The 11,424-nt window shown below is 48.4% G+C and overlaps 1 protein-coding gene across 1 annotated transcript; it reads left to right on the plus strand.

Moving 5' to 3' along the window:
- The first annotated feature begins 499 nt into the window (after nt 1-499).
- Nucleotides 500-9,445, plus strand: LOC121442571 (sodium-coupled neutral amino acid transporter 5). The gene is made up of 16 exons (XM_041644154.1): nt 500-540; nt 865-918; nt 1,005-1,080; nt 1,641-1,756; nt 1,850-1,923; nt 2,595-2,687; nt 2,804-2,882; nt 5,492-5,574; nt 5,961-6,019; nt 6,129-6,257; nt 6,433-6,512; nt 7,131-7,231; nt 7,431-7,546; nt 8,219-8,363; nt 8,454-8,557; nt 9,143-9,445. The coding sequence occupies exons 1-16, from the start codon at nt 518-520 to the stop codon at nt 9,242-9,244; spliced, it is 1,434 nt and encodes a 477-aa protein (XP_041500088.1). The 5' UTR covers nt 500-517; the 3' UTR covers nt 9,245-9,445.
- The last annotated feature ends 1,979 nt before the right edge of the window (nt 9,446-11,424 follow it).

Below are 11,424 nucleotides of genomic sequence, written 5' to 3' on the forward strand. Positions count from 1 at the left end.
CTGGTTTCTGAAGTACTCCAAGCCCAGAAAGTGTTCCAAGTGGAAATGTCTCCCAAACTATTTCTTCCAGGAGAAGAGAGTTTAAGAATTGACAGGGGGGGGGGGGGGTCATAGAAAATTCCTCTAGAACCTAGAAAGGAAGTTCAATGGGAGTCCCTGGGTCAGTTTTTTTTCTTTGTAGTCCTGAGGATTGAAAGCGCTCCAGCACCCAGCCACACTTGCATATGGGTCAGTCATGTCTGTCCCAGGAAGAGGGGCACTTCAATTTGCAGTCTCTGGCGAAGATGTTTAGAACTGCAATTAAAAGCAGTTTGCAGCATTGGGGCTGGGGTCACTAAGCTGGGGGGCAGGGCGGCGCTAGGAGGGGTGGGGCAGACAGGTGACACGTGTCCCTGCTAAGAGCCAGCCAGGAGGGAGGTGGGGGCGGGAGATCAGGGACAGAGAGAGACTGAAAAAGGCAGACACCGTGAGAGACAGAGTTCGCCTTGTGGGAGGAAAAGTCTATTTCCTACTCCAAATGGCCATTTCATGTGCTGTGGGGTGGGTCTCTCTGTATCTTTCTGTGTCTCTCCCTCCCTCTATTTATCTCTCTTTGCCTTCTTCCCCCCCCCCCCCCCCGGTCTTTCTGAGAGGTTGTTTTCGTTTCTCCTCCCCTGATCTTCATCTCTCTTTCTCTCTCTCCTACCTTTCTCAACTCTCCATTTTCTCCTTTGCCCCTCATTTCTCTCTGTTCCGGTTTGTCTCTCTGGCCAATTGCTCTGCCTTTACATCCGTCGGTCTCCTCTCCCCTTCCTCTAACCCTCCTCACTTTCTAGTCCCTTTTGCTCCATTCCTGACCCTCCTATCCCACTTCTTTGCCAGCAGGATGGAAATGCAGGATCCAAAGATGAACGGAGCCCTCTCTGCGGGTGCTGAGGGGTGAGTGGGGGACTCTAAGGAGGTTTGTGGGGAGAGGTCGGGGTTACCTTTTCATGAGCCTCTGGTTTCCTGCCCCATCTATCCAGCTACAGGCAGGAACGTGAGGGCTTCCTGCCCACCCATGGTACCGCTCCTGGGAGGAAACCTGTCCAGTTCATGGATGTAAGTAAGCCCACAGGATCTGTTGAAGTCTCATCTCCGCTATCTTAATTCCAACTCCTTCTCCTCCCTAGCTGCTCTCCTGCCTAGCTATCTCCCTGCCCCAGCTATTGGCTTCTTAGTCGCTGCCATCTCCAGATACTCCCTTTCCCCAAGTACTCCCGCTCTACTCTCTCTGTTGCCTACTTTTTCCCTTCCCACCTATTGCCCCTGCCTACTGACTGCTCTCCCTAAATATTCTCTTTGGCTTTGTGCCCCCTACTGTTCCCCCTCTTCTTTTCTTTTGTTTCTTATCTCCAGTTCCTCCCCGACAGCCCCCTTGCATTTCCAGCTGCTCCCTCCAGTCTTTCTCTTACATTTCCTTTTGGAAGCTATGTTTCCAGTTTCTTCCCATGAACTCCCTTTCTCTGTCAGCTTCCTCTTGCTTCCCATCACTCCTCCTGGATGTCTCCCTTCTCAGCTGTCTTAATCTTCCTGCCCTTCCTTCCCTGGATCCAGCTCTAGTCTCTTGTCCCATTTTCCCCCCTCCCCGATGTGTGCTGGACTTTGCCCCTTGCCAACAGTTTGAGGGGAAGACATCATTCGGAATGTCCGTGTTCAACCTCAGCAATGCCATCATGGGGAGCGGCATCCTGGGGCTGGCTTATGCCATGGCCCACACGGGAATCATCTTCTTTCTGTGAGTCTATAGGTAGCCTTTGGGGGGTGGTCAGTGGTGTGGCAGGCAAAATGGGAGGCCTGGGCCAAGTCTGAGCTCTGCCCCCTCTTGCAGGGCCCTGCTGCTGTGCATCGCCCTCCTGTCCTCTTACTCGATCCACCTCCTGCTGACCTGTGCCAGTGTTGTCGGTGAGACTCCCGTCCTAGGACCCCATCTTCATCTCATCCTCTCTGGACCTCAGACTCCAGCCTCCAATCCAGACCTCAGCTCAGATCTTGAGCTCCAGACCCAGATCTACTTCCTACTGTCTGATTGCAATTCAAATCTGACTCTGGGCACGGCTACTCTGACCTCAGACCCCAAACTCAGCACCCCAATTCCCACACTCAACTTCCCATGTGACAGATTCCATATTCAACCCTAGCCCTCAGTCTTTATCTGGGCTCCTAGATCATCAGGTTCCAATTCCTAACACCCATCCCGTAGTCTGACCTCGGACCTTCCCCACCAGGACACTCGTAGACTATTCCATCCCACCTCTAACTTCTATCAGTCTTTGCGTCCTCTTAACCTGGAAACCACTACTGAAATCCTCAGACCCCTGATGTCCATGGTTTCAGGATTCTCTCCCTCCATGGTCTCAGTCCATAGTCTGCCTCCAAAACCCCAACACTTCACTCTCAGCTTTTAATGTCTCCCTGGCCTCAAATATCATCTGCTGGATTCTACTCAGAAATTCTACCCTAAGCTGCACAGTCCTCACCTGAATCCTCTGTCAGTCACGCCAAAGCACACCTGTCTCACCTAGCCTGGCTTCCCCAAATTCACAGGCTGTTCTTTCCTGCCTCCCCCTTCGCAGGCATCCGAGCCTATGAGCAGCTGGGACAGAGGGCATTCGGGCCTGCTGGGAAAGTTGTGGTGGCCGTCATCATCTGTCTGCACAATGTTGGGGGTGAGGACTTGGGGAGGGTCAACTAGGGGGAAGAGGGTGGAATGAGGTGGGCTTTTCTCTGGGTGGTCGGAGGCAGGGGGTGGGAATCCTGATTAAATAGTCTCTATCTGCACCAGCAATGTCCAGTTACCTGTTCATCATCAAATCTGAACTCCCTCTGGTTATTGGCACCTTCCTGCACATGGACCCTGAGGGGTGAGTACACAAAATCTCCCTGGCTGACCGGGACTCTACCTGGTGAGCCCAGCAATCATCTCCAACTCTGTCTTCCTGGCTCCCAGGGGCTCTGTTTTAGGTTAACCGAGACTATGATGTATTAGGAGTCAATATTACATGTGACTATAACTCTCCACAGGACTATGGTAGACCATGCGCTGATTCTGAGACTTCTTCAGGCTGATTCTGGCTGGCAGCGGTCTCTGTATGCCTGGTGTATGCTGATGCTGACCATATGTGTGTGTGACTGTACAGATGGAGCAGATGTGGACTCTGGGTTTGACTGCTGTCCTGGCTGATTCTCTCTGGTCAGCCATGTGATGGCTAACAGCTGGGTCCTGTATGCTGCAATTGATCCCAACCATATGTGTGTGACACTTGGCTACTCTCATTTTCCCTGTTTAACTAATCAGGGTCCATCAGGCTGCTGGGCTCTATCTAGCTCTAAACGTGTGATTGCTGACTCTAGTGGTCTGTGTGTCGTGTCAACTATGCGCTCTGTCAACTCCATCTCCTGTTTGCTTTGGCGATTATTGTGTAGCAGATTCTCTCGGGCTGTGTGTGTGTGTGTGCTCAGGGAACTGTAACTGTGGAAATCCTCTTGATTGTGGCTTCAACCATGTGTATGCTCAGTCTGTTAGAACCCAGATTCATACTCCTGGCACAGCCTCCCAGATATTTTCTATACATACAGTGGGATTCCAAGTGTGTTCATTTGTGCACGTATCTGTGTTTTTCTTCATTTGCGTTCATCTTTCTTCCTCTATTTGTATTTTTTTAATGTGGCTAGAACCTGAGGCCTCATGCGTACGAGGCAAGTGCTCAGCCACTGAACTACACACTCCCGACTCCCTCTCTGTACCTTTTGGTTGTTGTTTTGAGAGAGGGTCTCTCTATACAGCCTTGGCTGTCCTGGAACTCACTTTGTAGATCAGTCTGACTTTGAACTCACAGAGAGCTGCCGCCCAAGTACTGGGATTACAGGCATGCACCACCATGTCTGGCTTTCTATATATGTTTCTGAGATGGGGTTCTGTTCTGTAGCCCAGGCTGGCCTGGAATTTGTCTTAGCTTCTCAAGGGCTGGGATTACAGGTTGCACCACTTGGCCTAGTGCTTCTGTGTGTGTATTATTTATTTTTTGAGACTGGGTTTCTCTGTAGCTTTGGTACCTGTCCTGGAACTCATTCTGTAGACTAGGCTGGCCTTGAACTCATACAGATCTGTCTGTCTCTACCTGGCCCCCCACTCGAGTGCTGGAATTAAAGACATGTGCCACCACCACCCGGCTAGCCTCTGTATATCTTGACATACATATTTATATGTTTAGGGACCAGCTCTTATTCTACTTAGTAGTCCTATGGACTTTGGTATACATGTGTGGTTTTGTCAGTTAAACTCCGGGATAGTTTTATGTGCCTGTCTGACAGTTTTATGTGCCAAGCTGAATAAGTGTTTGGTTTTTATTATCTGTGTGTATCCTGTGAAATGGTTGGCTTGATTCCAAGATCATCCAATTATGACTAGGTATGTCTGAGTTTTCTTTTTTTCTCCACCTTGCTGGGGTTCAAACCTGGGACCTTTGTATATGCCAGGCAAGTGCTTTTACCAGTGAAATATGTCCCCCTGCCATAGCAATTACAATTAAGTCCCATGTGTATGTAACCAAGATTTACTCTATTCAATTTTGTTTATGTGATAGAAAGAGAAAATGTGAATGCCTGGAACATAGACACTCAAAGGGTGTTTGTGTTGTATGTGTGTGTGTGTGTTTTTTGTTTTGTTTTGTTTTTTTTTGAGACAGGGTTTCTCTGTAGCTTTGGAGCCTGTCTTGGAACTAGCTCTTGTAGACCAGGCTGGCCTCAAACTCACAGAGATCCGCCTGCCTCTGCCTCCCGAGTGCTGGGATTAAAGGCATGCGCTGCCACCACCCGGCATATGTGTATGTTCTTATGTATGTGCACGTGTGTGTACATGCGTGTAAAGGCCAGAATTGGTCTCAAGTGTCTCTTTTATCTTTCTCTTTTTTTAAAGATTTATTTATTTATTATGTATACAATATTCTGTCTGCATGTATGCCACCAGACCAGAAGAGGGCACCAGACCCCATTACAGATGGCTGTGAGCCACCATGTGGTTGCTGGGAATTGAACTCAGGAAGAGCAGTCAGTGCTCTTAACCTCTGAGCCATCTCTCCAGCCCCTCTTTTACCTTTCTTTATCTTATGTTTTGGAGATGAAATCTCTCACTGAACCTGAAGCTTACCAATTAGGCTATACCAGTGTGCCAGGAAGCCTACAGCATCCTGCTTGTCTCCACCACCACCGTGCGTGGAGTACAGATGTGCACTGTGGCATGAGAGATGGAGATCCAAACTCAAGTCTTCACGTCTGCATAGCACGCACTGTATCAACTGAGTCATCTCCCCAGTCCTAAGTTTAGATATTTGTTGGAATGTGTGTATGTGTACCACATTTGCACGGTGGCCCCAGAGGCCAGAAGAGAAAGTCAGAACTGAAAGTTAGGAAGTGAAACTTAGGCATTTGCTAGCCATCTGACGTGGGTGCTGGAATCTTCTTGTCTACCCAGGGACTGGTTCTTGAAGGGAAACCTCCTCATTATCATGGTCAGCTTTCTAATCATCTTGCCTCTGGCTCTCATGAAACACCTGGGTAAGGAGGCTTCCTGGGTTGGTCATTGGGTGGCAGGGGTCAGAGCATGGGCACTAAGTAGCAAAAGCCCTTATTATTTTCCATATTAAGTTTGTTTTTATTTTGGTCCTGGAGACTGAGCCTAGGAGTGCACACAGACTAGGCAAGTGTAATACCACTGGGCTATATTGCCAGTCTGAAAAAAAGAGACATTTTCAATGGTTGTGGAATGCTGAGAGGGTGGGGAGGGCTTGTCTGATTTGGCTTTTAGCCGATTGGTAGGAGTTTTCTACAGAGGGAGGTTGGTTCAGGTGGAAATGGAAGCGTATTCGAAGGACAGAGTAAGGTTTTGGTGTTTGGTGTACTGGGTTTCTTGATTTCCAAGGCTCTGTGATCACTTCTTGTAGGCTACTTGGGGTATACGAGCAGCCTCTCTCTGACCTGCATGCTGTTTTTCCTCGTTTCGGTAAGTTATCGAGGACATGAATGGCAGGAGGCGGCGGAGGAGAATTTGAGACACTGAGGCATAGGCAAAACCTTCTTTGCAACTTTGTTTCCTTACTTGGGATACTCAGGTCATCTATAAGAAGTTCCAGCTTGGCTGTGATGTGAGCCACAACGACACAGCAGTGGAGGGTGCACAGCCTCCCATCCAGGGCTTTAACAGCAGTTGTGAGGCTAAGCTGTTCACAGTTGACTCACAGGTAGGTATGCAGGCAGGTAGGAGCTTGTACCACACTGGGCCCTCTTGCCCTATCCCAACATCTCACTTTTTTAATCAGAGTACTGGGCTTTGGGGGCTGTGTCTTGTGCCCTACTTCAAAGGTAATGGGGACTACTCAAAGGGCTCTAATTCTATATCCATGGACCATTCCCCAGATGTCTTACACGGTCCCTATTATGGCTTTTGCCTTTGTCTGCCACCCTGAGGTGCTGCCCATCTACACAGAGCTATGCCGGTGAGTAGAGTAGAGGGGCGTTGTGATCAGCCATCTAGAGGGGGGCAGTAGCCATAATGTCTGGCAGTCTCCATAGCAACCTTGGTATGCTATCTTGAGGGTGGCTGGTTTTGACAAAGGAGGGATTTGGAGTGTTTATGAAACCTCACGGACGCAGAGAAGTGACTATTTACTGACTGGATTTAAGTAGTACACTCTTCTAATGCCCAGAATAAATGTGAGTGGACAGAGTCGGGAGGCAGGGATCAGATGAGTTGATGGAAGAGGTGATGGTCTCCAAAGATGAGGTCGAGGAAGCAAGGATGATCCGATGGCTGGAGAGGGAGAGGTGGACAGAAGGGAGGCAGGACTGGGGTTTTTAGAGGATCGGACAGAAGGGGGCAATATAGATGTCAGATGGAGGAAAAGGCAGAGATGGTCATAGGGGTAGAGACATAGATGGACGGATAGGGGAGGCTTGGCTAGTTACCCAAGGGAGGCAGAGATAGAGTGTCAGTGTGTACCAGTTGAACATTGTTGGTCCTAGGAGGAAGGAGACTCTGGAGGGTGGGAGCCAGTTTTGAGGGTACACAAGTTCAAGGGTATGGCCATGACAGTTCCATGATCTATACATTCCAGGCCCACCCAGCGCAGGATGCAAGCTGTGGCCAACATGTCCATCGGGGCTATGTTCATCATGTATGGGCTCACAGCCACCTTTGGATACCTGACCTTCTACAGTGAGTGTGGCCGGGGCCATGGGTGGGAGTAGAGACCGAGCCTGGGCGAGAGCAGAAGCCTCTGAGCTTTTGCCCTCCAGGACCTCAGGCCCATCAGTTTTCAAAAAGTATAGTAAACATCATGTGTGTAGACTTTCTCATCATATGTGTCATGGTTTCTGGGCTACTGAGCCTAGTGTTCTTGTATCTTGTGTTCCAGGCACTGTGAAGGCAGAGATGCTGGAAATGTACACCCAGGAGGATCTGCTCATTCTTTGTGTGCGTCTGGCTGTGCTGCTTGCTGTAACCCTGACTGTGCCAGTTGTGCTTTTCCCTGTGAGTGGGGGCAAGGAGGGCCTGGGGAGTGAAGGAATAAGGGAATGAGCAGAGGGAAGAACGGGCCTGGTGAACAGAGAAGGCAAAAATAGATGGTTGGACAAAAGGGGACCTGAAGTCAGGTATGTAGCTCAGTTTGCAGAGTGCTTCCTAATGTACCTGAGGCCCTGGGTGAGATCCCCAGCACTGTTTTAAATAGTATATAGTGGTACATGCCTGTAATCCTAGCTCTCTGAAGGTAGAGACAGGAGGATTAGGAGTTCAAGGTCATTCTTAGCTACAGTGTTGAGTTTGAGGCCTGTCTGTGCTATGTGAGATCCTATCTCGAAAACCACGAATAAAGAAGGGACAGGGTGGTAAAGATAGTCAGATAGTGAGAGAGGCAGGGCTTTCAGACAGGGTAAAAGGATAGGTAATGGTCAGAGGGGGAGGTGGAGATGAACAAAAGAGGAGACAGGATTTCCGTAGTGGTGGAAGCAAGGATAGAGTCATATGGAAAAAGTATCTATGCCTGTTGAGGTAGAGGCATAGATACCTGGTCAGACAGGCTGAAGGCATAGATAGTGGGGTAGGAAATCAAGGATCTTGGACCGAGTAGAAACAGACAGGATCACATACCAGAGGGGACAGCATGTGAGTCCTGATCCCTGTCCTGCCCTTCCTTACCTGCAGATCCGCCGAGCCCTACAGCAGCTGCTCTTCCCAAGCAAGGCCTTCAGTTGGACACGACATGTGGCCATAGCCCTGATCCTGCTGATTTTGGTCAATGTCCTTGTTATTTGTGTGCCAACCATCCGAGATATCTTTGGGTTTATTGGTCAGTAACTTCAACCTCAGTTTCTTGCCCTAGCTAATATGGGCCTTGCCTTCAGACTTAGGTTGATTGCTGTCCCCTTCTGTCCTTCAGGATCCACCTCAGCCCCTAGCCTCATCTTCATCCTTCCCAGTGTCTTCTATCTACGTATTGTTCCTTCTGAGGTGGAACCCTTATTTTCCTGGCCCAAGATCCAGGTGAGTATCTCAGGAAGGAGTGCTGGGGAAAGAAGTAGCATTCTGAAGAGCGACCACTTGCTCCAAGAGGGCTAGAAATGACAGGACCATTATCCAGATGAGGTCGGGAGAGGAAGGAGCATCCAGGAAGAGGGACAGGCTGTGAGAAAGAGTGAAGGTGACTGTCTTCGGAAAGGGTAGAGCAGATAGAATAGATAGAACACAAGCAACATTTGGGAAGAGAGAGAACACTCTAGAAGGACTGGTAGGCTGAGCTCGTGGTTCAGTTGCAGCGGGCTTCCCTAGCATTTTTGAATCTCTAGGGTCTGTGTCCAGCAGTGCAAAGTGGGGAGAGGACTAGTATAGAGAGAGGACTCTTCAGGAGCACCATTGGGGAGAGAGGCAGCGATATGCTGAAAAAGATGGAGGGAATTAATTCCCAGAAGGTTCTGAAAAGATGGGATAGCTGCTTGCTTTGAGGGCCGGGAGAAGAGAGGAGGGCCAGGAATGGATGGGGCTTTGTTGGAAAGGGGTTCAAGAGCATTCTCTGGAATGTTTTGGTGGGTGATCCTGGGCAACTCCACCTTTTCTTCCTCTTGCTCACAGGCCCTGTGTTTTGGCATCCTGGGAGTCCTCTTCATGGCCATCAGCCTGGGCTTTATGTTTGCCAACTGGGCCACAGGCCAGAGCCGTATGTCTGGACACTGACCTGGCCTGGCCTGCCTCACTCAGTCCCCATGTTCACAGGCATGTATATGAGGGCATACAAGTCACTTTCCTGAGTTCCTCCTGCGTGGGATGTGGAGGTGGCTGGTCTCTATTATATTAACATTGCTGTAGAGTAGTTCACTTTCCTTCTCCATAGGGTTGCCTTACTTCTCCTGCCAACCCCGTGAGAGGAGGAGGGGAGGCCAGGTCCTTAGAAGGGTTCTTACCCAACATAGTTCTCACTTTCTAGATGAAGCTGTTGTCAGGGTTATATTGGGGCTCAAAGGGAAGAATAAAGATGCTGAATGAAACCCTGGTCTGAACCTTCTGATATTTCTCAAAGACTTATTGGAAGAAACAAGCTCAAGTGAAGGCAGGGGTAAACTGAGGCTACGAGTAGAACTGTGTTCTTTCTCATCTGTTCCCTCTTTTCTCCATTCCTCCGGTGACTCTGCACTCAACCCAATCACATGCCCGTTTACTTACTCAGCAGTGACTGTGAGCTTGGGAATATAGCAGTGAATGTTCCAACTGCCATAGATAGAGCCATGGACCAAACAGATCATAGTGCTTCCGTACAAGAGAGAAAATGGTCTAACTTTGGTCTGCTTCCTACTTTTGGGGGTCCTTGGACTAAAAACGTTTTGCAAATTTCTAATGTATTTTAAAAAAATAGAAAGAAGAATAGTGTTTTCTGGTCTGGTAAGATCGCTCAGCAGGTAAGTGCACCTGCCACTAAGCCTGACAAAGTGCGTTTGTTTGTCCTCTGACTTCCTCACGAGAGCCATGGCACATGTGCACATGCAAATATATACACGTGCATGCGTGTGTGGACACATCTCAGATGGATAAATGTTAAATGAAGGCTATTTTGTGACCCTTGGAAACTGAAGGAAAGTCACGTTTCAGTGCCTGTACATTTCTGCCGTAATGTGGTCAGTGCGTGTGTTTGTGGACTGCTCATGGCTGTTCGTGCAGAACTAAGGAGTTACTCAGGAGACCATATGGCCTTCGATGCCTACGTTATTTACTCATCTGCCTTTTCCAGAAAAAAGATTAGCTTAATGCTGACTTAGTGGAATGGAAGAAAAACATCTTTTTTTTTCTTTTATTTGAGACAGGATTGCATTACGTAGTATTTTCTGGCCTGGAACTTACTGAGTAGACCAGTCCTGGAACTCAAAGAGATCAACCTGCCTCTGTCTCTGCTTCCCACGTGTTGGGGTTAAAAGCATATTCTATCATGACTAGCCTTCCTAAAAATGATTGATTTTTAGTGTGTATGAGTGCCTACATATATGTATGTGCACCATATTCATGCTTTGTGACTGTAGAGTCAGAAGAGGGCATTGGATCCCCTGGGATGGAGTTACAGGACTTACAGATGGTTGTGAGCTGCCATGTGGGTGCGAGGAACCAAACCCAGGTCCTCTGCAAGAGCAGCAAGTACTCTTAAGTGCTTAGTCGTCTTCCTAGACCCATAAAGATCATTTTGAACACTGAAGCAAATGAGTACAGATGTGATGTTTGAAGTTGTGTGAGGAACCAGTCTGGGAAGTCTCACTGAAGAGGGGCCAGGGACCAGGGATCCTAGTTGGGATAGAAAGAGTAAGCCTTGTGATTGTTTTGACAAAGACTCTCCCACGCAGAAGGCACAGCAGGTACAAAGTCCCTGAGGCATATATGGACACGGCAAGTCCAAGCAAGAGTAAGGAGCAAGGAGGAGCTAGCATGAATGGGTACGGACTGATTTCACCACAGCTTTATCAATAATCCTGAGTTACACAACACTCATTGGCTGTCAAAAGAGATAAAAATGGTATGGCTGTTACATTTATATATTTATGGAAGAAAATTTCAGATGCTAGGGAACATTTATGCTCCCAGATAATGTATATTTTTAATATTTCTTGCGCTGAGAATAAAACCAAAGGCTTGATACCTGCTAGGTGAATACTTGATCAAAGCTGCACCCCAAGCCTTCCCAACAATCTTTATGCATACATAGGCCACTACTGATAAATAATATGTCCCCCCATGTGATGGTTAGTGTTTTAGTTTGCTGTGAAGAGACACAATGACCATGGCAACTCATAAAGAAAACATTTTCCCTTTTTTTATTGATTTTTATTGAGCTCTACATTTTTCTCTGCTCTCCTCCCTGTCTCTCCCCTCCCCTC

The sequence above is a fragment of the Microtus oregoni genome, unplaced genomic scaffold (genome assembly GCF_018167655.1).
Source record: "Microtus oregoni isolate MIOR12 unplaced genomic scaffold, Mior012 000092F_000, whole genome shotgun sequence".
Classification (NCBI taxonomy): Eukaryota; Metazoa; Chordata; class Mammalia; order Rodentia; family Cricetidae; genus Microtus; species Microtus oregoni.